Here is a 26,610-nt window from a genome sequence, read left to right on the forward strand (position 1 = left end):
CATTGAAAGCAAACAGTAGTGGATGGGAGAGAATAATTAGGATGTGGCTGTCCTAGTCCAAATGAGAAATGGTGATACCCTTGACTAACATGTGTTTCTTGAATTGGAAAATGGTAGCTGTGTTTAAATGGCTGATAAGGAGACTTAGATTCTCAGCTTATCATATTTAGAGTAAATTAATGCCTGTTCAGGTTTATCTTCTGTTCTTTGAGCTCTGATGCTGTTTGCCAACTTGAAATGTTGACCACTTTTTCACTGGCTTCATACCTACCAAGTTTAATTATGCCTCGTCTTTGGGAACAAAAATACATTATTAAATGACTATTTAAGGAGCTATGGCAGCCACAGGACAAGCATTGATTCTGCTCACTTGCATCTATACCTAGCTAGCCACCTATTGTCGTCCTCAAATTCTGAGGGAACCAATACAGGGTACAAGCAAACCAAGTATATACAGCTCCTTTATTAACAGGGTCTTTTCCCTAAATTCTTGTATTCTTTTCTTTCCTAGTGAGCTAGTATAGATGCTGTAGGAGAAAACCACATGCTCCCTTTACCATTCCACTATTAGGTCTTGATCAAGGTTTATATACTTGTAAGCAATAGGTCATTTGGCCCTCATAATTCGTTATGACATCTTGTTATGCTCACAATGTTTTTTAAAGGCTGTGAAACTAGACAGGTGTTACGCTTGGTTGCTGCACAAGCAATTTAGCACTTAACCAGTTTCATGGGTATAAGTTAAAGTTATGCCCACTTGTAATTATTTGAATGTTTAATTTCCAACACAGATACTAATCCCACCTTAAACAGTCAGTTCCTTTGTCCCTTTGACCTGGGAATAGCTCAGGCTCTTTCAGTCTCAAAGATGTAGACAGAAATTACAGCCAACCTTCAACTCCATTGTTTCAAGTCTTGCCAGTACAAATGTAATAACAAAGGGAAAACAGACTTTTGAATTCCCTTATCATCCCTCCAAAAATTTCCCCTCTCGTGCTTGAGGAAGTGAGAAAGGAAGAGAAGAGTACCACGTACCACATTTTGCCATGTTTGTATATAGTTCCCTTTGGTCAAGTTGGGTATCCTTGAGAAATCTGCCTTTCTTAAGGAAGGTGGGGAAGGTCAGATGGGAATGTGGAGCTTAAGGACATGGTTTTTAACTGTTCCCATTGCAATATCTTATTATAAAAATGTACTTTTTAAACATGGATTTCCATTTTGTATTATTTTGTGTCTTGGTGTCTCTCCCTCATGAATTACTTTGCATCTTGTTTGAAGTGAACAATTTTAAAATGTATATCCTGTCCTACTTTTCTTTCAGGAACTTTACTTAAAATATCTGTTTTTCTCTCCACCCTCTCAGATATGCATGAACATCTTATGCATTTCACACTCTTTAAAATGGAGAAAATAATAAGCTAATCTGAATAGTGGTAAAATCAGTCAGAGTAGAGATTTTATTCTCAAAAGAATAGACTGTGTAGTATCTTCTTATTGCTATCAGTTATTTCTATTGTTAATATAAGTCGTGAAAAAGACATAAATTAGTAAAACAAGGCAGTAGAACATGAATTTGCAGGTTATTCTCAATTCCATGCAGCCCAGCATAGTGGATGCTTGCTCCTTGGGAGCAGGTAACACATTCTACTCCTTTTTGTATCCCCTACTCCACCCAAGGAGGTAAGCATATGCATACCAGTTACTAAACACGTGAAAAGATGAGTAGAGTAAGTTGAAATTAATGATACTTAAGAGACATCTAATACTGTACTTATAGAGTTCACACCAGTGATGGACCAAGAAGAAGATTTTGACTAGGAATTGAGTGCTGGGTTATATAACTCTCTAGGGCTGGTGTGCGGACGCACCCAAGGAAGGAAAAGCCCAAGGAAGGAGCTACTGGAGAACAGATGAGAAATTAGACAAATGGCCCTCCAATTTGAGGATGTATCAGAATCACCTGGAGGACTTCGTAAAGCACAGTCCCAGGCCCTACCCTCTGGGAGCTTCTGATTCAGTAGATCTGGAACGAGGCTTGAGAATTTACATTTCCCTCCCAGGTGATGCTTATGCTGTTAATCCCAGTAGCCGACTTTGAAAACTACTGAATTAAAATTTGGAAATCTGGCCCAGCTAAGGGGATCTGGTCAGGCTGCCTGCTCTGTGATCTGCATAGAGAAGGGGTTATTACAGAGATTTCTGAGGGCAGTGCCTAGATAATGTAACTAAGAACTCAAAAGAGAGTTAAAATCAGCTGACATAATGAGATGGAAGATAGAATGCATGGAATCAATTTAGCAATACTTTCAGCTAAGTTAAATTAATTTAACAAAGTAAGACCATCACATATATCTAAGCTAATTTATATATAAATTATTCCTGAAAATATTCTTACACTGCAAGGAAAGTTTATGCCCTTCAGCTGACTATGTATATGTCAAGGTAAATGGGGAAGGTGGAGAAAGGGCAGCTCAAGGGGAGGGGAAAACTCATTCATCCTAGAGAAAGGATTTAGGAGAAACCGTACCCACTCCCCACACCTCACTCTTCCCGCCCAGCTAGTGCTACGTCCCAACTAACTAGCCTTAGGAGGTTTCCGAAACAGTAGCAACAGCTTCAACAACCAGGTGTCATAGGGACATACTTCACCTTATTGTAATATTTCAATGGAAACTACCTAAAATTTAGACCTGATTTCCTATAATGCTCAACTAATTAGGTTTCTTACATTTTAAAACTTGAGTATGAAGTTTTTGCGTATTTACATGTGTTCCTTCCAGCAATCATTTAGGACTTTGGGGAACACTGGTGTTTATTTTCAATATAGAATTTTATGGACTTAGGTGGATTTTCTCCATTTGCCAACAAAAAGGAATAAAGGTATTGCATTAAAATGAACTATGTCTAAAAAAGCTGATACATTTTGGTAAGCAAATGCTCATATTTAATTTAATTTTTGTTAATTTGAAAATGTTTTTTAAAAAACTGCTTAGTGATCCTTTCAAGGGAAAGCTCAGCTCATGTATAAAAAGCCACATAAAAATGACTCCGGAGACCTTGGCTGCACATCCAGCGGTCAGATATTTCAATGCTTCGTTGCTCCCGTTCCTGCTACAGGTACATGTGACAGCGCTGCAGCGATGAGTGGAATTTTAAAGAGGAAGTTTGAAGAAGTTGACGGCTCCTCCCCCTGCTCCTCTGTGCGGGAATCAGATGATGAAGTTTCCAGCAGTGAAAGTGTTGACAGTGGGGACAGTGTCAATCCATCCACTTCTAATCATTTTCCCCGTGAGTACGGAAACTATACCTGAAACTGATTATCTGCTTCTACAGTGAAAATAATTGTATCATCTTGGTCATTTTTTAACTTTTATTACTAGTTTGTTTTTGTTTTTACAATTGAGCTAAAAACAAAACATGATTAAGTAAAAATGAGATATTTCTGAGGCATCAGTGGGTTCCTTTATTTAGAATGCTTTTGGGAGTGGATTATTTGATAGTGTTAACCAACTGATTCAATGGAAAAAATGACATTTTATTATTATTACTTTTCAAAGGAAGCACCCTACTCTAACAGTAGATGGGGAAGGACAAGTCCAGGCACAAAAAAATGTATCCTCCCATAGCTGAAATGATATTCTAGGAGAAGAAAAAAGTGGGGAGGATGTATTTGGCAGTGGAAGGTCTAGGTTCAGTGGGAAAGAGCATAGCCAACCATGCGTTAAGAAATGAAAAAGCAGCAAAACTCTCCCAAGTGTGTGAGTGCAGTTTATACCTCTTTTCCACTCATCCCTTTATTCTCTTATCCTTAAGAATAATATTTAAAGCCCACAAAGAAAAAAAGGTGTATGCTTTCTCTTTTTCCTTTTTCTGCCACACTGTAACATCACTCCTTCCTGTCAGACAAGGTGAGGTTTGAGGGACTGACAGGAAGATTTTGTAAGGAAATACAATCTACAAGCTAAAGGAAACTGACTCTAAATAGCTAAATAATCTTGAATTTATATTTACAACAGGAAGATTTTAATATATCATGATATCATGATAGATAACTAGTCTTAGTTTTTTTATTTTTCAGTTAAGTAGCTGATTTTATTAATATGGGATTCCATAACATAAAATTTATTTTGGAAATGTGACAACGCAGAAAACCAAGAGAATTAACCATATTTTTAAGAGGTAATAAGGAACTCAGTAACACTATTGGACATGAAACAAACATACAAAATCAACAGCATTCCTTTAAGTAAGCAAAATTAATAGAAAATATAATGAAAGGGCAACTACACTTATTATAACAGAAAAAAATCATCAAATATTCAGGGACAAGGTTATTGTGTGATGTAGGTGATCTTCAAATACATTTACATATATCATTATGATGTGAAATGAGCTTGTGTTTTGATTCAAAAGAATATATATGTTTACCTATTTGGCCTTAATATTAACAGTGATAATAACAATAATATCATCATCTGACAGGGTTCTGTGAAGATCAAAGAGCAAGTGAGATAATGCATATGAAGGAACTTTATAAAATGTCAAGTACTAAGCACATGTTATATTAAAAATTATTCTCATAGCTAACATTTACTGGGTACATGCTGTGATTCAGTAGTTTTATATACATTATTACTACTCTTTAGAGCAATCCTGGAAGTACCATTACCTTCAATTTACAGAGGAAATGACTGAGGATCAAAGAGGCTAAACATCTTGCCCAAGATCACACAGGATTAAAGCCTAGACATACATACATGCACACACACACACACACACACACACATATATGTGTCCGTATATTTATGTGTTCCACCCTCTAGCCTTCACCTTTTCCATTATCTCATTCTGCCCTTTAGTTATGTAATATTGGACATATCTTTAAAATGTGATTTATTGTGAGTTAGAAAAGAATACTGGAATTAATGAAGAGACAGGTTATGTTTCTGGTAAACATTTATAAAGGTAAATCTGTTAAAGCTTTCCACATTAATTTATGAATATAAAAGGATAATCTCAATAAAACCCTCAACTGGATTTTCTTAGAAGGTGATGGAATAATAAAAATCCATTTGGAAAAATAAGCTAATGAGAATAAAGGGATATTTTTTAAAAGAAGCCATAAATGTTGAAAAGCCACTCCAGATATGAAATAATAGTAGAAAATTATATAGTTTGACATTTTCGGTACCATGTTAGATCCAGGAAAACAGAGAAAATCTCAACGTAGTATAGATAAGAATTATATATATATATATATATATGTATATATACACATATATGTATATGAATAGGGCATTATAAAACAATGGGAGGGCTTCCCTGGTGGCGCAGTGGTTGAGAGTCCGCCTGCCGATGCAGGGGACGCGGGTTCGTGCCCTGGTCTGGGAAGATCCCACATGCCGCGGAGCGGCTGGGCCCGTGAGCCATGGCCGCTGAGCCTGAGCGTCCGGAGCCTGTGCGTCCGGAGCCTGCGCTCCGCAACGGGAGAGGCCACAACAGTGAGAGGCCCGCGTACCGCAAAAAAACAAACAAACAAACAAACAAACAAACAAACAAAAAACAATGGGAAAGAGGAGTATTTAATAAATGGTTTTGGTATTAGAGTTTGAAAAAGAAAAATTTAGATACACATCTCACAACATTGCCAAAACACATTTCAGATGGATTAAGTAGACAAATATTTTTAAAAATCAAATCACGGGGAAAGTTTCATATTTGGTAGGATTGTTATCTGAGTGTTGAAGTAACATAAAAAAGTTACATTACAAAATACTTAACATATTTATATAAAAATATTAAACATACCTGATCCCCCAAAAAACCCAAAGTAAAAGTAAAATAATCTATATTGGAAAAAAAAATATTTGCAGTTAATATGGTAAAGGATTACTGTCTGAATAGCAAATAAAAAAAACACATAAATTTTTATATAAATTAAGATATATACCCCCAAACATAATCTACATGATAGGAAATATGATTAGCAAATATTTTGAAGCATTTAACACCAGTAGTAATGACAACACAGATTAAAATAATACTAATGAGATTTCATTAGTATGAAATCATGGAAATTTCATCTCCTTGAAATTAGTGTTTCTCCCTCCAACAGAAAATACTAATACCTAAGTGCTGGTGAAGGTCGCAATACAAATTTTGCATACATCCATATTGCTGTTGATGGCAAGGAAATTTATAAAAGTGTCTGTTTAGCATTTTGGAAATATAAGAGCCATAATGATATTCATATCTATAAGTCTGTACTTCAGAGAATTTATCTGAAGGGGGAAACATCAAAAACATGGGGAAAAATGCATAACTGAAAATGTTGGTTGTTGAGGGCAATAACAAAAAATGGGAACTGGGGCAGGGAAGAGGAAGGTAACATGTCTAAGAGTGGGGAAATGATGCATTAAGTTATGGTAGCTTATACAATTAATTAATTTGCATGATAGGTATGAAGACAGGAGATAATGTTAAGAAAAGCAGAACACAAAATTTTACCTACACTGTCAGGGAAAGTCTCTGTATCATAATGGCAAAGAATGATAAGGTGCTTTAAAAACCTCCGGACGTGCAGGCACAGCGGCCATGGCTCACGGGCCCAGCCGCTCCGCGGCATGTGGGATCTTCCTGGACCGGGGCACGAACCCATGTCTCCTGCATCGGCAGGCGGACTCTCAACCACTGTGCCACCAGGGAAGCCCCATGTTTATTAAGTTTTATTTCAGTTAATATTTATACATCCCACAACAAAGAAATTTTAAATTTAAACTAAAATGATAACTGTAGTTTTGATTGTGTTTATGTAAGCAAATGGCATGGTCAGCTAAATCATGCAGTACTTCAGCTAACTGGTAAAGGGTTTTTATGAGTTATGTCCAACAGATGTTATTTTTCCTGTTGAAGAAAATAGACATATTTTGTGATGCCCAAGAATTTATTGAAATTTTCAACTCATCATTTATTATCAGTGGTAGTTGGCAATGGTTAGTTTATGAAATTGCTGATTTAACTTTGTATTAAATGAAATCTGGTGGAGATTTTTCATGATTTTTAAAGATAATTAAATGATTGATTTAATAAAAAGTGCCTTTTTGATTTAATAGTCTGTTTAGTTCACCATATTCACATTATGGAGAAAGAGAAAAAGAAAAAGTGAGAGAAAAAAAACCCCAAAAATCAAAAATCAAAAATTCTCCCTCAAATATTTGCTGTATAAAAGATCTGAACATGTTAACCAAGGTAAAAGAAATAGTTTAAAAGATTTCTTGTTTATAGAAATGTATTTCAGATTATTTGCTAGCCTCAAATTGATGCACAAATTTTTATAAAATGTTTTATTTATTTTTTCAGTGATCTTATCTGCATATGAATCTATGAACATACATTTTTAGAAATATTGTTATTGATGAATCTTATTTCTTTAATATATTTTTCTACTTTCAAGAAAAAAAAAGTAGTTACCTTAGAGGAAAAAAGGATTTTTGATGACTATCAAATTTGTATAGTATTAGGAAACCAAATTTAGCTTCACACTGAGATCTCTTTTTTTTTTTTTTTTTTGGTACGCGGGCCTCTCACTGTTGTGGCCTCTCCCATTGCAGAGCACAGGCTCCAGACGCACAGGCTCAGTGGCCATGGCTCATGGACCCAGCCGCTCCGCGGCATGTGGGATCTTCGTGGACCGGGGCACGAACCCGTATCCCCTGCATCGGCAGGCGGGCTCTCAACCACTGCGCCACCAGGGAAGCCCTGAGATCTTTTTAAGATACAGTTATTTAAATCTCACTCATCATGAGCTCATCTTTCAAGTTTAAAATGTCAGATGCACTCAATGCTTTATAAGCATTAACATATTGTATAACATAACATTTTGTTATCATTGCAAATATAGGAATTGATAAAACTGTGTGGTACAAGTCAGCAGCTATGGTAGTAGAAAATTCCATCTATTCTAAGCTTTCTATAAGCTATTCAACTTGCAGCACATCACATTATGATATTAAAAGCTTCAAAATATAAATCAGTAAAGGCATATGGCTTTTACCTTGGACTTTTGAGTTTTGCTAGGCAACTAGCATACTTACCAGCAATGAACCAAGGTCATATCTTATACTGCCCTTGAGATAGAAGTAGCTGGATTCTGTATTGCTGTGGAACGCTTTGTTTCATCAAATCCCTGTGGCTCTATAGCCAATCAGCCTGTACTTGAGTGCTGTCAAAAGGAGAGGTACAGAGAAGCTGGAATGATTTTTTTTTCTGCCCTCTCAAGGTTCCTGGCACTTCACACGAGTAATGAGAAGCTGTATGATGAAAGGAACACATTTTTCCTGAAACAGAGTGTTTCTACAGATAAATATATAGTATTTAGGAAGCGGAAATATCAAAAGGCAAAATGATAGGTATTCTAAATTGCACATGAAAACAGGTAGTGGATGTCTTATATAGGGATAAGAGTTTCTAATTTACACTTTTACATTCTTGGGTTCATTTGATATCCTAAAGTTGTTGTGTGATTAGGAGCCATTATTGTACCCACTTTATAAAAGTAGAAATTAACTTTCAGAGATATATTATTAATTTATCCAATGGCTGAGATTTTAATCTGTTTTCCTCCCTCCTTCCTTCCTTTCTTTCTTACTTCCCTCTCTTTTCTCTCTGAATACACAGGGCATAAATACGCTGCCATGTGCATCCAAGTCACAGTCTTCCTCCAATGTCATTTCCCTTGCAATGACTGCACATTTCATAGTGGGATTAGAGATAAAAAATCAAAAGAAATCAGATCTTGACATGAAAATTTGTAGTGGAAGTATGACCAAAACATATCTATTCTCTTTACCAAGCAGTTAAAATGCATTGAAAATCCAGATTCAGTTTTGACAAATATAGTGTCTTATGTTACAGTCTCTGTGGTAGGTGCTTTCAGACATGTCAAAATGATAGACTACAAGTAATAAATACAACTCAGAGATACAGTGACAGATCATGTCTACTCAGCATTGTGGTATTAATTTGAGAACTTACTATAGCAAAGACAAACATAGCAATCTATCCCTAGATCAATGATTTTTCAAACAATGGAGGAGTGTTAAGGCAGAAACTGAACATAGAAATTTTAGGGAAGTCTTTGAGCAGGACTTAGGACCACATGACCCTCAAAAGCTCCTTACTACCGTGTAATAATATGGTTCTAAGAACAAGGATCAAAATAGCATCTTAAGTTAGAGCAGACACCAAGTGGGAAAAGATAAGCAGCGTAGGTCAAGGCATCTCTGATAAGCTATTAAATTAAGACACTTCCAGACTCTGACTCTCTGCAGCTCCTTATGTTGGAAAAGAACCAAATAGCCTGGCCTTGTGAGATCAGACCTGGAACCAGTTGCAGATCTATTATACTAGGTCATTTCCCTATCTGAACACCAGACATGGACCAGTTGAGTCATTAAGTATTAAGTTTAGTTTAGTGGAAATGTGGGAGTTTAAGTAGTTGGCACAATTAACGAGTGGAGGAAATAGATACAAGTTAGTGGTCCATTTGGAAAATACTCACTTGAATGTACTATAAAAGCCGTTGGCTGATACAGTGGAATTGTTTTCAGATCATTTCATCTGAGAGATCCAGTATGATAAATCAGAAATAGTCAACCATTGCTGCCTCCTCTGACCTTACTTAGACCATCCTTCAGGTTGAAATGTCTTCTACTCTGCCTCTCAATCTCTAACTATAAAGTTCTGTACCTGCTACAAGGCTCATATCAAATATTTATTTCTCCATGAACATTTTACCACATCTCTCATGATACTCATCCTCTTTGCCTGAATCTCCCGGTATTTCACCAACATTCAAAACCTTTGGCAATGGTTTTCTAACTTCTTTCCATCCCAGTATTGCCCACCAAACGATGATGTCAGTAGCCATGTGATGGCTCATTGAACCATTAGCCTCATGTTTCCTTGACCACCTCTATTCTGGAGTCTTGCATTCCATTCACGTCCTTTACCTCCACTTCATATAGCTGCTTACGTCCACAGCTTCACCCGGGATAGTTCTATAAACTAGTACAGCTCTATCACCGAAATATCAAATTTCAGTGTTCCAAACTCAGACCATAACCTGTTTTCCTTCCACTTCCTTTCTCCCCCTACCCACTTTTTTTTTTACCTCATCCTGTTTTCCCCCAACGTAACACCCACGTCTTGTCTTTACATATCTTTCCACTCCACCCTTTACATTCGCTCCATTATTTCAGCTTTTTTTTTTTTTTTGGAGACTTGGATTCAACCATTTTCCTTCCATATCCTTCACTCCATATTTCCTTTTTATTCAAAACATCCGAACACTTTAAGGAAGTTTTGGAGAAAATGATGAAACTGTATGTTTTCAAACTCAGCTGCCTGTTACTGCCACAAAACATCCTCCTAAAGTGCCCACGGTCATTTTCTCTTCTATCTCAAAGAGCAGAGTGTTCATCAGATTTATGAAGTCCCTCCACCTCCTACCTCATATTCAACAGATCACCTTGCCTTCACTGTGAATGCTACCTTCCTATTTGTCCTTATCTGCATGTCCTTACGTTCTACCTTTAAGCAGGGCCGTCAAAATGAGTTTTAAAGGAATGTGTAAGCTCATCAAAGGCAGGAGCTCAGTCTTTGTATGCCTAGTATCTAGTAGGCACTTAATAAATATTGGATAACAGATTGAACTGAAGAGTCAGGTTTATATATATGTATACAACATACATGTGTGTATATATATATATGTATATATATATATATATACTGTTGAGTGAAATACACAAGTTGCAAATAAGACAGTACTTACATAATTAAAACACACAGACAACACTCTATTTTATGGAAGTAAAAACATAGGAAGGGCTGACACACAACAATGTGAGGACTGGTTCCCCTAGAGAGAAAGGATATAAGAAAGGGTGGTAGCTGCTTTAGCTGTACTTTCTCACTTTCACTTATATTTTAAAAGGAGCAATCTAAAATAAGTATGCAAAATATTAACACTATACACTGTTATACTGTATATACAGTAAATCCCACATAACATTTTTGCCTCTTCTATGGTGTTAATATAGAACGTTGTTTCTTTATTTGATTATCAGTGAAGTAGCTGCTTGTGTGTGGGAGCTATTGTAAAAGAAAAATATTTAGGTTTGCTATGATTTTGCTTTCCCTAGTGCATCAGGTGAATTTGTGAGAATGAGACTCTACTGCAAATTCCTTCAATTTGTTGTAACTGAAAAAGCCACAACCAAGGAGCCAGAAGATCCTCAATCTAGTTTTAGTTCTGTTACAAGTAGCTCTGACTGTGATTATATCATGTTTTTTCATTTGAAAAATGTGAAAATAGATTGATTTTAAGGTATTTTAAGTTGCATAAGATTCAGGTAATCCTTTTTCCCTCCAAATATAATATGCCTCTGCTAGTCTTTTTCGCTTGAGTTATTTATAGTATTGTATTTGAGGACATCTTTGTGTTTTCAGTGTTTATGCTTGTGTACTATTAGTGTACCTATATACAAGTCCAATAGAATATTCCATCTGGTGCTTTTAGTTTGTAGAGTCCACCTCCCAAAAAGAAGACAATCATGTGAGTTATTTTAATTGATGACATTTTGGGCTGTCTTGATTAAACAGATAATGCACTCAAAGAATAGTATATTAGAACTGTAAAAAAGACAGTTTCATAAGGCCTGAGTAAAATTAAGTGATGATGGCTGGAAGAAGGAGTTGTGTATGTTGTTCTGTTGACAGTGAAATGTTGGAGAATAAATAGAATATTCATGTACTTACGATTTTAAAAATTATCTTCAAAGCTGTCTTTATCTGAGATGTATAAGTAAACACTCCGGAACATCTCATTACCACAAAGGAATATTCTAACTAAAAATTTCTAAAGAAAGCTGCAAAAGAATGATGCATCGGAAGGAATGATTTATCTGGAATATGTTTAAAATGCATAGTCATTTGAAGCCATGGAATGTTATTTATAAAACTAAATATTTACATTTGTCTCACTTATGTGCTAATTGTGTTTTAATATTGGTAGGGTCAACACTACTTGTCAACAGAATGTACAGGCATTTAGGCAGTATATTTTAAGAGGCTTTTCTGTCCTAAAATATCTTCTACCACATGATTGGAATTCCCACCATTAATGTAATTGCTTTGGGATGATTCCTTTGGAATGTCTATTAAAATCCACATATAGGTGGCCTACGTAGTCTATCTAGTAGTTAAAAATGTAATGTCTATACTCAAATTGCTTATATTCTCATCAAAGATTGTCTACTCAGGGGCAAGTAATGTAATATCTCTGATGTTTAGTTTCCTCATCTATAAATACCAATAAAAAATAGTACCTACATTATAAGTTTAATGGTGGCTTAAATGGGAGATATAGGCAAAATGCTTTACATTGTACTTGATACTTAGTAAGTGCCCAAGGAGTGTTAGCTATGATGGTGATAATGGTTCCAGTGAGGAACAACACAAATTTTATTAACAGTTATTTTGGAAAACTACCTATGCAGAGAATAGCTCTCCAGAGGAAAGGAGACATATGATAGCTGTGGTTTTGGTAGGCTGGGAGAGAAGTCTGGAAAAGATCTAGATTAGAGATGCAAATCCAAATATCTTCAGAACCAGGCAAGTCATAGAACTGTGAGAAAGCATCCAGGTGTATGACATGAAGGTATGGCGGATCTAGAGTATACCTCCCTAAAAGGAGTTAGACTTAATGGTAACAATAATAAAAATAAACCTGTCTAATCCAATGAAATTCTTCTTGAGGCTGTATTCAGTTTACCAACTACCTGTTTGCCACTCCTGGCCTAGGCATTGGAACATTATTCAGAGGATATCATGAGATTCAACACAACAGCTATGGAAGTAAGAATTTCCAAAGTATACTCTCCACTCTTGCTGGCATTAGTCCTAAAAGTCATAAGTGTTCAGAATAATAGTCATAGCAGTAATAACTTCCATTTATTGAAACTTCATTAAACATTCAGTGCGAGGGACTGCACTTACATTTTATGTATGTTATCTTAATTAGCATAACTTATGAAGCATCTGATGCTGATTTTAAGTAGCTGCTCAGAATCTCAAAGCTAATATGTAGTGGGGCCAGCTTTTAGTCTTTATGTCAGTGTGACTCTGGAACCTGTACTTCTGTGTTATTATATCATATTGTTTCCCATAATTATTGTTGAAAACAGCATTAACAGTCTTTCTCATTCGAGCATCACTTCTCAGGCTTCTGAAAACATCTCCTAACTGTTTAGGAAATATAGTATAATCTACTGCTAATTAATAAAATAGCACATGGATTGCATTTCAAATGAGAGACACTCAGTAAATATTACATGGGTTGGGTTCAAAGTAAATAAGCTATATTGGCTGGCTAACTCTTTCCTTTGTGTTTAAATTGCAGGGCAGATAGTCAGAATTTTGTCCTCTTAGGTTTTTCTGAAGCTGAAGCACTTAGTCTTTTTCTGAATGGCATTTTCTTTTTAGAGTAAAAGGAACAGGGAAGAAGAGTTGCTGACATTGTTATGACTGAGGGTATAAGGCTGGGCATTGTGGCACCTCCCAGCCAGGCCCACTTCCCCACAGGAAGCACTTCAGAGCTGCAGAGAAGAGGGTGTCTTGTCAGCTGCCTCCCGTTTGATTGACCACATCAGGCTTTAAAAATATCTATGAGCTCATTAGCATCAGCCATTTGCAGAGCTCTCTTGTAGACCATCTTAATGGAAACGTGAGAGCTTTTATGAGTGCACTCTAGGGTAGGATTTATGGGAAATAGTCACAGCAGGTGTTTGATGTCTTTTGGACTTATTCTCCTGAATTTTAGATACCATAAGAACATCAAGAGAGTGTGACTTTTGTGTAAATACCAAGACAGAGAAATAAGTGTTGGCACAGGTATTTCTGGAAATTTTTCTATAACATTTATCAAGGACAATTTACTAGAAGAAATGGACAGTAACTTGAGGCTTAAAAGTCAGAGAGGGAAGGAAGGAGGGGAGAGGAAGGGAGGGAGAAAGAAGATAATGCAGTCGATTGCACTGAAAATATATACTTATATACTCAGAATATGGGAATAGGAAAGGAAAAGGGTAGTAAGCAGGAAAAGCATCATAGGGTGGAGGCGTGTGCTTGGCTCAGGCCTGCAGCACAGACAGCAAACAAGTAATAAATAAAAATATGTATTAAAAAACCAATTGCTACTGTTCCAGTTAGCATCTCTTAAAGTTTCCAGTTAAGAGGCAGAATCCATTGCAACCTCGCAAGAAGGGTGGGTTTCCTTTCATATGGTAAAAGAAATGTGAGATTTTAAAAAATGATGTTTACTGCTATACTTTACATGCATTAATACAGTTAATGCCTATTACTTTTTTTTTCGCGGTACGTGGGCCTCTCACTGTTGTGGCCTCTCCTGTTGCGGAGCACAGGCTCCGGACGCGCAGGCTCAGCGGCCATGGCTCACGGGCCTAGCCGTTCTGCGGCATGTGGGATCTTCCTGGACCGGGGCATGAACCCGTGTCCCCTGCATCGGCAGGTGGACTCTCAACCACTGCGTCACCAGGGAAGCCCCACCTATTACTTTTAATCCTAATTTTTCACATGAAGGAACTGGAACTCAGAGAAGGTTAGTGACTTTTTTCAGGGTCCTATTTTTAATAAGTGGCAGAACCACATTCAAACCCTGGCCAGCTTCCTTCCGGTGCCTGCATTCTTAACCATGCACCTTTCCCTTTCTATGGAAGTCTCAAAGGACCTGCTCAATGAAATCTTTTTCTTCTCTGATTTGCTTCTTAATCTAGGCTTGAATTTAACCCTTGCAGAAATCTATGTGGGTGTGATTTAATTTTCTAAGTATAAAATAAAATCATTAATTCAAGGAAGTCTTCATTGTACAGCTTTTATTAGTATTGCCTAAAATGTAAAAACATTTATAATTTATCATATATGCCCTTGTTTTTAATAAAGACTACCTTTATATTGTCTATGTAATACTTAAAAAATGACAAGATGCTTGCCAAAATATTAAATATAAATTTGCCACATGCAAAGATTTTTTTAATATAATTTTTGTGGTTATTCTTGGTAATCATTTAGTTCTCCAATTTTCAAAATTGTGTTTTGTATAGAGTAGCAAAATCAATTACCTTAGAATTCTTGAATAATAGAACTATGCATGTGTAAAGGAGTGTATGTCAGAGTACTATATAACCTGCATTCATTTGTCCAAAGTTTTGAGGACATATGGGTGGAAATATTGCTTGTAACTGTTAAGCAAAATTTCAGAAACGGAGACCTGATTGAAATAAAGAGGAATTTATTGGGGGTTTGTTAAGACTGCAGCCTGGGAGACAACAGATTTAAGAAGCACTTGAATTGTGTTTGCTAGGACTACAAAATGGGGCAGGCTTACAAAGGCAAAAAAACTACAAGGTTCCATAAGTTGTTTGTCAACAATTAGGATTGGAGCTGGCAAGAACTAAGGGTGCCTGTTAAGCAAGGATTGGTTTGGGGTCTGAAATGATTACATAGTTGCAAGGTCCTTTGGAGGTGGGATTTTGAAACTACCAGGTTGCAGCTAGCAGCTGCTGGCAGATATTGTTTTGAAAATGGCTCGTGGTGTCCTTCAGTTTGATACAGTTTAGAGAATATTCAAGTTCTCAGTGATGCAGGAATGTGTCTGAAACCACATCTACAATGGTAACCCGGCTCCATTTTGGATGCCTGAATCATAGTTACTCCATTTTGATTTTTAAATAATCTTAAAAATGTCACCATAATCATCAGAACAGTGAAATTCTAACAATACTGTTTTACACTGTTTTGATGGTTATCATAAGAGCTGTTTTGCTTTTACTTGTATGTTTATTGTGTACTTTGAGTTATTCCCATAAATATTATATTGAAATAAAATTATATTTACTTGCCAGCCATGGTGGGGTTATTTACTCCACAGAAATTGGCAAATACCACACATCAGGGCTATCCATTTATTCTTTTGTAGATTGTGCAATGGAAAAGCGATGGAAAAAATGTGAAAAATGCAAATTAAAATTATATCATTTCTGTACCTTTTACTTTGTGAATAGCACAAAAACCTGAATAAATATTCTTCTAGTCATCAAAAATTATTATTCTACTTAGGAGAGAAGTCATTCATGTCATTGATGAATGAGTGAAGTTTCAATATGTTTTTGATATTTCATTTTCCTTTTACCCATTTACTTAAATGAAAATATCAATCAGTATTCATATCTAAGTATACTCATCTATCAATTGCAACCAGAAGTTGGTGATAGATACAAAAATTAGGCAAAAGTCAATTAATAATTGACTCTGTGAGAATCAATTGATTAAATAGAAGCACAATAAAGAATATTTATATTTTATTATTTGTAAATCATGGGCTATGCATTCTTTATATAAATAAATGTATTTATGTAGAGAGCCAGTTGTTAACTACTTGGCTAGCTCTATGATTATTGTTAAACCCAGCAGTTTTTTGTGCATTTAAAAATTTTTTTGCACTTTTCCTTTATCCTTTTGAATGCCTTGAGTATAAAATTTTAGTGTTTCTTAACTGAGAAAATGGTATTTTGTTAATTTTCATAAATATTGACTCATTAAAAATTCTTAAAACTGTAAGAAATAGAGGGGAAAGCCACTCATTACACTAAAATGAAAAAATAATTTGGGCGATCATTTATAGATACTTAAATACTAAAAAAAATATAATCCGGCTCTTCTCTTATGTTTCTCAACCATTTCAGGTCTTTTTATGCTGTAAGCTTTTGTCTGATTTGTGGTCAGCTCAGTTAGAATTTGAGTGTGAATATCAGGCACAATTCCAGACTGACAACTGCATCAGCTTCCTTCTCCTCCACTGACACAGGCTAGCCCCAATTCTGATCATATAGCTACACTGTCTATTCTCCAATTCTACAGAAATGAGCTAGAGGACAAATAAATGAATATGTTCCACAGCAACAGAAAAACACAGTTCAAAGTGTGTGGTGCTCAATGATCTTTGTACACAGATCATAGTCACATATGATATACCAATAAAAATGTTCCATCTGTGAGTTTTCAGCACAGTGGTGACAGGTCATTTGCTATGCTATCTTTAAGCAGATGCTCGAAAAACTAAGAGTGTATTTTTTCCCCTCTTGGAAATTGAAGTGTGTTATCTTATTAACATAGCTCTCATTGTCATCAGTGTTAGCGAATATTTACTAACAACACCCAAACAGTTCTTTCATTTAATTGGACTCTGAAATTCACAAAGTTAGGCACATTTGTTATTTAGGGGCAATAACAGCAGAAAGACAGTATGAACCAAGAACTAAACAAATTGACATTTACACAGATTACACCATTTCATATAATTGTGAAGCCAGCATCAGGACATGTTTGCTATCCATTCACCTCTTTGCCCTGTCTACAGCCCATGCAGAGAAAATTATATATGTGGAAGGATTATGGAGTGCTAGAAATAATAGCCTTCACAGGGATGGGAAATGCTCTGAGGTTAATTATAAGAGGTTTATTAGGAGACCCAAATTTTGAGTTGGGCTTAAAGAATGATTTGGTAATGTATTAGAGGTGGAAAAAGAAGTATACAGTAGGATTATGGTGGATTATCTTTATGAATGCTGTTATTTATGTGGTATGAGTTTGGGAGGCTGTTCTAAAGTGCCGTAATATGTTAGGAACACATTCCTTTTCATTTAGATCCACACTTCACATTCTTTCTTTGGGGATGGTGAATATCAGGGCTTTAAAGCCATAAAGCTGTCAATCACAGCCAGCATAGTGAGTGACTTGGTTACTAATAGAAGGTTTATGGGGCCCCAGTCGTGTTCTACATATCTGAATTAAAGAAGAGCTCCAATGAAATCAAGCAAAAGAGCAACAAAAAGAGAACTAGAGCCAAAGCTCTTCTAATTTATAATTTTACCTAAAATTATTCCTAAAAGAATGCAGAGTAGATGAGGGATTGTAGGAAAATCCCCTCTTCTGTGTCCTAATTTTCCACTTACTGAGTTGTGAAGTGAAAAATTACGAGGTATTTTTTTTTCTACTTACCTAAACTCCTTTCAAGTCAGATTCACACAATCTGAAGATTACAACTGACCCTTTTTGCTACCACAAAATATTTCATTACATTAAGAGTGAGCCTAGGGAGTAAACAGTACTTCTTGGTGAGTTAGTTTGTTGGGGCCACATGTGATTTTTCCCCCTTAGTGTACCTCATAGCTGCTGGCAAAATCAAGAAAGTGTCAAAAACACTGAGAGAACATATCTTTTAAAAACCATATGATCGTCTCAATAGATGCAGAAAAAGCTTTTGACAAAATTCAACACCCATTTATGATAAAAACTCTCCAGAAAGTGGGCATAGAGGGAACCTACCTCAACATAATAAAGGCCATATACAACAAACCCACAGTAAACATCATTCTCAATGGTGAAAAACTGAAAGCATTTCCTCTAAGATCAGGAACAAGACAAGGATGTCCACTCTCACCACTATTATTCAACATAGTTTTGGAAGTCCTGGCCATGGCAGTCAGAGAAGAAAAAGAAATAAAAGGGATCCAAATTGGAAAAGAAGTAAAATTGTCACTGTTTGCAGATGACATGATACTATACATAGAAAATCCTAAAGATGCCACCAGAAAACTACTAGAGTTAATCAATGAATTTGATAAAGTTTCAGGATACTAAATTAATGCACAGAAATGTCTTGCATTCCTATACACTAACAACAAAAGATCATAAAGAAAAATTAAGGAAACAATCCCATTTACCATTGCAACAAAAAGAATAAAATACCTAGGAATAAACCTACCTAAGGAGGCAAAAGACCTGTACTGAGAAAACTATAAGATACTGATGAAAGAAATCAAAGATGACACAACAGATGGAGAGATATACCATGTTCTTGGATTGGAAGAATCAATATTGTGAAAATGACTATACTACCCAAAGTAATCTACAGATTCAGTGCAATCCCTATCAAATTACCAATGGCATTTTTCACAGAATTAGATGAAGAAAAATGTTTTAATTTGTATGGAAACACAAAAGACCCTGAATAGCCAAAGCAATCTTGAGACAGAAAAATAGAGCTGGAGGAATAAGGCTCCCTGACTTCAGACTATACTACAAAGCTGCAGTAGTCAAGACAGTATGGTACTGACACAAAAACAGAAATATAGATCAATGGAATAGGATAAAAGCCCAGAGTTAAACCCACACACCCATGGTCACCTAATCTATGACAAAGGAGGCAAGAATATACAATGGAGAAAAGACGGTCTCTTCAATAAGTGGTGCTGGGAAAACTGAACAGCTACATGTATAAGAATGAAATTAGAACACTCCCTAACTCCATACACGAAAATAAACTCAAAATGGATTAAAGACCTAAATTTAAGACCAGACAGTATAAAACTCTTAGAGGAAATCATAGGAAGAACACACTTTGACATAAATCACAGCAAGATCTTTTTTGACCCACCTCCCAGAGTAATGAAAATAAAAAGAAAAATAAACAAATGGGACCTAATTAAACTTAAAATCTTTTGCACAGCAAAGGAAACCATAGACAAGACAAAAAGACAACCCTCAGAATGGGAGAAAATATTTGCAAACAAAGCAACTGACAAGGGATTAATCTCCAAAATATACAAACAGATCATGCAGCTCAATATCAAATAAACACACAACCCAATCAAAAAATGGACAGAATACCTAAATAGACATTTCTCCAAGGAAGACATACAGATGGCCAAGAGGCACATGAAAAAATGCTCAACACCACTAATTACTAGAGAAATGCAAATCAACACTACTATGAGGTATCACCTTACACCAGTCAGAAGGGGCATCATCAAAAAATCTACACACAGTAAATGTTGGAGAAGGTGTGGAAAAAAGGGAACCCTCTTGCACTGTTGGTGGGAATGTAAATTGATACAGCCACTATGGAGAACAGTATGGAGGTTCCTTAAAAAACTAAAAATAAAACTACAATATGACCCAGCAATCCCACTCCTGGGCATATACCCTGAGAAAACCATAATTCAAAAAGACTCATGCACCCCAGTGTTCACTGCAGCACTATTTACAAAAGCCAGGATATGGAAGCAACCTAAATGTCCATCAACAGAGGAATGGATAAAGAAGATGTGGTACATATACACAGTGGAATATTACTCAGCCATTAAAAGGAATGAAATTGGGTCATTTGTAGAGACACGGATGGACCTAGAGGCTCTCATACAGAGTGAAGTAAGTCAGAAAGAGAAAAACAAATATCATATATTAATGCATATATGTGAAATCTAGAAAAATGGTACAGATGAACCTGTCTCTATTCCTGCTTTCTTGCAAAGCAGAAACAGAGACACAGATGTAGAGAACAAACGTATGGACACCAAGTGGGGGAGGGGGCGTGAGATGAATTGGGAGATTGAGATTGACATGTATACACTGCTATGTATGGAATAGATAACTAGCGAGAGCCTGCTGTATAGCATGGGGAACTCTACACAATGCTCTGTGGTGACCTAGATGGAATCCAGAAGGGAGAGGATATATGTATACATATGGCTGATTCACTTTGCTGTACAGTAGAAAGTAGCACAACACTGTGAAGCAACTATACCCTAATAGGTTTTTTTTAAAAATCAGTTATAAAGTTCTGTACACACAATGTAAATCATTATCAAAAGGAGGAGAGTTGGAGGCTCAGAAATGCTTGCCTTGTATCCTAGAGTTTATTCACTGGCAAATATGCTGGTGTAGGTAATTTTGACCTGTGCTGTTTCCCTACTCGCTCAATCTGATGAAGGTACTGAATTGCTTATACAACCACCTAAGTCAGAAGGACTTAGAAGTTCCAAGGAAAAAGAATTTAAAGAATTCTTTCAAACTTACTAGTGAAGTCATTCATTTGATTATTAATAAAACTAAACTTACTACTCTGGTTGGAGGAGTAGATGCTTAGTAAGAGCAAGGCTTGGAAATCAAAGAAAAATTCTCAGATGAAGGGCATATATCTGAAGTGGGCACCCACAGGAAATGCAACCTTTTCTCTTCTCTTATTTTTAGAGATTTTATATATCACCTAAGCAAAAAATATTTAATTGCAAAATTTTTAAAAAGTAGAATTAAAGCAGCTTTGTATTTAGTTAATAATTACTTGATACATCATTTTCTATGAATGTTATTGGATAAAGCATATAAGCACTTTAAATTTTTAGTTTTTCTTTTTGATCAATTTGATCCAGCCAGAGCTTATAACCTTCTAAAAATTATCTAAGGTATCTGGTCATCTACTGTTCAAAAAAAGAATGGAATCTTGTAAAGTTAATAAATATTTTTAATTTTCTTTTCTTTGTTTTTTTTTTTTTGAAATCTATGCTGCTGTAGTTAAATAAAATGTATTCACTTAAACTGATTACAAGTACAAAGTGGCTTTTTTGGTGTGTATTTCCCAATTAAAAGATAAGGTGGGGAATGGTAATATTGATATTAAAAGGGATCCTCAGTGTTGAAAACACTGAAAAACCATTATTCTAGATCCTCAAATATGATTTATTCAGAAATGAGGGTATGTCCAATGGGGTTGATAAGGTAGACCATTCAGCACTTAGTATTGCATAGTTGCCTCTGTCGCTTCCAAATAGACTACTCTGTTCAAATCAATACTACATAAATGTTTATTTTAAGAATTGTTTAGAAGGTTAATAAAGCAGAAAAGACTTTTATTTAAATATTGCTATAGAATTTGCAAAATACTGCAAGCACACCCTTGATAAATTGTGACTCATTTTCCATTATATTCTGATATATGCTCACAGTGGGTAGTATTGGTATCCCATAAATGTGGTGGCTGATATCTTACATTTGGTATTTGTAAGGTGCTTTTTCATTCAGTGAATGCTCACATATTTTCATAGAAGGAGTTTACCTGAAGGATATTACATTATAATTCCTTTTCTACAACAAAATGTCAATGTTACCTACGGCTTAAATGGCCTCAAGCTTTGTTTACCATCCCTTAATTTTATCTTCTCTTTCATATGTGTATGTGATATATATATACATATATATATATAAAATGATTCATATATAATGATATATATTATATAATTATAATTGTATTATATATAATTATATATATATTATATATATAGTATAATATATGTAATGATCAGTTCTTTAGCTGACCTCTGTCTAGTCTGCTTTTCTTCAAACTTACACTTTTAGGAGAGCAATGACCACTATATAGTAACCTCAGTTTTCTTACTTTATTTCCCCAATGTTTGAAAGAACATAATGGTATGGTCCCATTATGACACATCTTAAGCTGGAAATCGGAAGCCAAACTAAACAAATACCAGTCCTTGGTAAGCAATTGTGGATCATTGTAGTCCTGGGTGTTATGCTGTGTCTTTTCCAACCACAGCTGTTCTTGGCAGCTTTTACTGCAGGCGTCCTACCAAAATATTTTTATTTGTGTTCTGCTTGCCTTCTTCAATCTTTTTTTTTGAAGTACCATTGATGCCAGCTCTTTTCTGGCTTTTCATCTCACTTTCCTCCCAGCAGGCAAGATTGTCCTCAAGTATTCTTTTATTCGGTATGCTAAGAATGGAAGACACTAGGAAATAAAACATGGTTTGGCCCTCAAGGAACTCCCAGTTTTAGTGATGGGAAAAGAAGATGCAAGCAGTTTTCAGTAGAAAATAAAATGAGTCAGTATAAGTAAGGAAGAGTGTGTGAAGCAGCACAGAGCAGAATATTTCTGTTGAAAGGGGTATGGACCAAGAAGGTCTTACAGATGAGGAGATATTTGAGCTGTTTTGTTTTTATTTAGTTGAAAATAATAACATTTCTTTATTAAAGAGAATTTAACATATGTTCTCATCAAATTATCTTTTCTTGTTCTTAATAGTTTGTACCATTCAAAAAATTAATCTATTTTAAATAGTCTCAACACATTTTGCCTTTATGCATGCTTGAAAGTGTGCACACATGCACACACACACCCACACAGGATTTATCTTGTTTCCCCTATTGCCTTAGCCTCATTTACTCCTTGCCTCTTCTTATTTTGACTTCTCATTTGATATTTCTACCCAGGTGTTCTATAAATGTTCTCACAGGGGATTCGAATGTTTATTTTGCTCTTTGGAGACATCAGCTTTACCACGTAGGGAATTTTCTTCAGATCATTTAACATGTTCCCCTACTCTTACAGATCCTGAATTTCAGGTAGAACTTCCCTCTTTGTGCTGGTCTTTCTATTGTATTCTGAAATGTCTCCTTTCTAATAGGTATCTTACTGTATATATTTCTGCCACATTTTCCACATTGAAAAATAAATTCTGAAGTTACTGTGGCAGTCAGAAAAGAGAGTATGTCTCAAATTGAATTCAAAAAGTTCTTTTTTCTTGCAAATCAATATTTTTAATTCTAGTAGCCTATTTCCCTTCTTTCATACGTGTATTTTCCACCATGTTATTATCCAGATAAGCCTCCTTAATTCTCATCTGGCTTTATAGATCTTTGATGGGTTAGTTCTGGGTTTGTATATTTTTGTAAGAATCAAAATATGTATTTTAAAAATAGTATACTAAAGAGAGGCATATATTTAAATAGCTTCTCTTTAGTACCTATGTATTAGTTTGGCTGATGTAACAAAATAATAGCCACTTTAGCTACATTATAGAATATAGCTTATGTTTAAGGTTATTATGTAGCTTAAAGAAAATAAAGTTTATCTCTAAACATAAGGGTCGGGCTTCCCTGGTGGCGCAGTGGTTGAGAGTCCACCTGCCGATGCAGGGGACACGGGTTCGTGCCCTGGTCCAAGAAGATCCCACATGCCGCGGAGCGGCTGGGCCTGTGAGCCACGGCCGCTGAGCTTGCGCGTCCAGAGCCTGTGCTCCGCAACGGGAGAGGCCACAACAGTGAGAGGCCGGCGTTCCACAAAAAATAAAATAAAATAAAATAAATTAAAAAATAAAACATAAACATAAGGGTCTAAGCATAAGGAGCCCACTGCCCGTATGGCAGCTCCGTGGTTGTGGGAACTCAGGTTACTTCTATCTGGTTGACCTTTGATACTTCACATACAACTTCCAGGTTGGCTATTTGGTCTCCTGCCACCATGTTCACATTCTCACTCGTGGGTAGGGAGTAAGAATAGAATGGTGGGGAGAAAGACACTTCTCTTAAAAACAAGACCCGGAAATTGCACATATGATTTTTACTCATACCCATGGGTCAGAACCTAGTCACTTCATGACCCCAGTTAACGGCCAGGGAGGCTGGGTGACTAGCTTGAAAATATTAGCAGAGAAAAAGTCAAGATATTGGCAAAAGAACTACCAGTCTCTATGCTAATCTACACCTGTACATCCCACTTTCTTCTCCTCCAACCCAGACCTACTGTCCTTAAATCCACTTGTCCCTCACTTTTCTGAAGAGGCTCCATGCCCAAGCCTTTTGACATAACCAGGCTTTTGTATGATGTTTCATGTATTTGTTCTTTGACATCCCTGCCCAGCAGAGCCTTCAGCCATCAGATATTGTGATGGTGTGCGGTCACTGATTGTCTCTCTCCCTCCCTTCTGATTCCCACTTTTGAGCCTCAGATTTCTCTTATAGGTGGCTGTTGTCTTGGCTTTTTGTCTCCTACCATTACTTTTTCTAACACTCTTCCTTTCCGTTTTTGGAGCAACCTCAAGTGAAGTGACTCTTCCTGTCTCCTTCTCTCCACAAAAGCAATGGTCTCCTTCTGTGGCTTTTCCCGGAATTCCACAGGAAGTCTGTCAGCCTCATTTTTCCATTCCTCTCTGGAGCTTCCTCTTGCCAATCCCCAACCCTTACAAACAATAGCAGAAGAGTCCTAGCTACCCTGCACTGTTACTCCAGCCCAGTTATCTTGTTTCTTCTTTCATCCTGGACCCTAAAGATGATTCAGGAAAGCCATCCTGGAATTTGGCGGGGGGGGGGGGAGAATAGTCTCTATTTTATATAATTTTGGCTTTTTAATAAAGAAATTTTATTAAATATTTTATTTATCTTAAGCTTTTCCATATATATTCAGAAGCTAAAGGGTACAATAATCTTTATCAAAACTCAGGGCTGTGTTGGGATTCTGAGTATATATGCCCTAGCCTGGTTCTGTGGGACCTCCTGAGGGAATGAACAAAGGCTTCCGTGCCAGCTCTGCAGAATCACATAGAGGGCTTCCATCAAGCCAGTCCTTTCTTCTTCCTAAAACGGCCTCCAAAGGCAGTCTTTTTTTTTTTTTTCCTTTGATGTAAGCTCACAGTTTTCTCACTTTCAGGGATTTAAATTACTACAAATGTTCTGGGGGTTCACCCATTTTTTTTTCCTCCGTGTATGTTTTTTTTCCATTGAGGTGAAATTCACATAAAATAAAATCATCATGTTAAAGTATACATTCAATGTAGGATACATTTTTATTTAATTAATTTATTTATTTATTTTAAATGAATTTATTCATTTTATTTATTTATTTTTGGCTGCATTGGGTCTTTGTTACTGTGCGCAGTCTTTCTCTAGTTGTGGCAAGTGGGGGCTAGTCTCCCTTGCATGGGCTTCTCATTGCCATGGCTTCTCTTGTTGCAGAGCACGGGCTCTAGGCATGCAGGCTTCAGTAGTTGTGGCACGCAGGTTCACTAGTTGTGGCACACGGGCTTAGTTGCTCTGCGACATGTGGGATCTTCCTGGACCAGGGCTCGAACCCATGTCTCCTACATTGGCAGGCAGATTCTTAACCACTGCGCCACCAGGGAAACCCAGGATACATTTTTAAAATTTCATCTTGATTTTCTCCCTTTTACCTTGAAGGGTCAAGATACACCTTTCATTTTGTTTTTTTATTTTTAAATTTTTAAATAAAAATTGTATATATGTAAGGTATATGACATGATATTTTGATATACGTATATAGTGAAATGATCACTATAGTGAAGCTAATTAACATTTCCATCTCCTCATATAGTTACTGTGTGTGTGTGTGTGTGTGTGTGTGTGTGTGTGTGTGTGTGTGGTTACAGCACCTAAAATCTACTCTTTTAACAAATTTCCAGTCTACAGTACAGTATTATTAATAGAGTCATCATGCTGTATGTTAGCTCTCCAGACTTATTCATCCTGTATCACTGCAACTTTGTGGTTCATCCATTCCAAGGTACTGTAGTACCTACAGAGTCCCTTGCTGGCTAGTTGTTCTCATCCATTGTCGAACTGGTGCCTCATAAATTTCCCCTTAGAGGTCCTCCCTCTTCACAAATGCTGCCTGGTTTCCTCTTCTTCTTCTTTTTTTTTTTTTGTATTTAGAAGACGTTGGGGGTAGGAGTTTATTAATTTATTAATTTATTTTTGGCTCTGTTGGGTCTTCGTTCCTGTGCGAGGGCTTTCTCTAGTTGTGGTGAGTGGGGGCCACTCTTCATCGCGGTGTGCAGGCCTCTCACTATCGTGGCCTCTCTTGTTGCGGAGCACAGGCTCCAGACG

At 36.3% G+C, this 26,610-nt stretch overlaps 1 protein-coding gene across 1 annotated transcript in view; it reads left to right on the forward strand.

The window, feature by feature from the left end:
* CSRNP3 (cysteine and serine rich nuclear protein 3) overlaps window positions 1-26,610 on the forward strand; it is a gene marked incomplete at both ends in the record, with an annotated part of 181,734 nt that overhangs the window by 109,038 nt on the left and 46,086 nt on the right. The window contains one exon of the mRNA XM_079710197.1: window positions 3,118-3,288. Within this exon, the coding sequence (XP_079566323.1) occupies window positions 3,118-3,288 (171 nt within the window). The remainder of the gene's footprint in view (window positions 1-3,117; window positions 3,289-26,610) is intronic.

Source organism: Hyperoodon ampullatus (genome assembly GCF_949752795.1).
Source record: "Hyperoodon ampullatus genome assembly, chromosome: 8".
NCBI lineage: Eukaryota > Metazoa > Chordata > Mammalia > Artiodactyla > Ziphiidae > Hyperoodon > Hyperoodon ampullatus.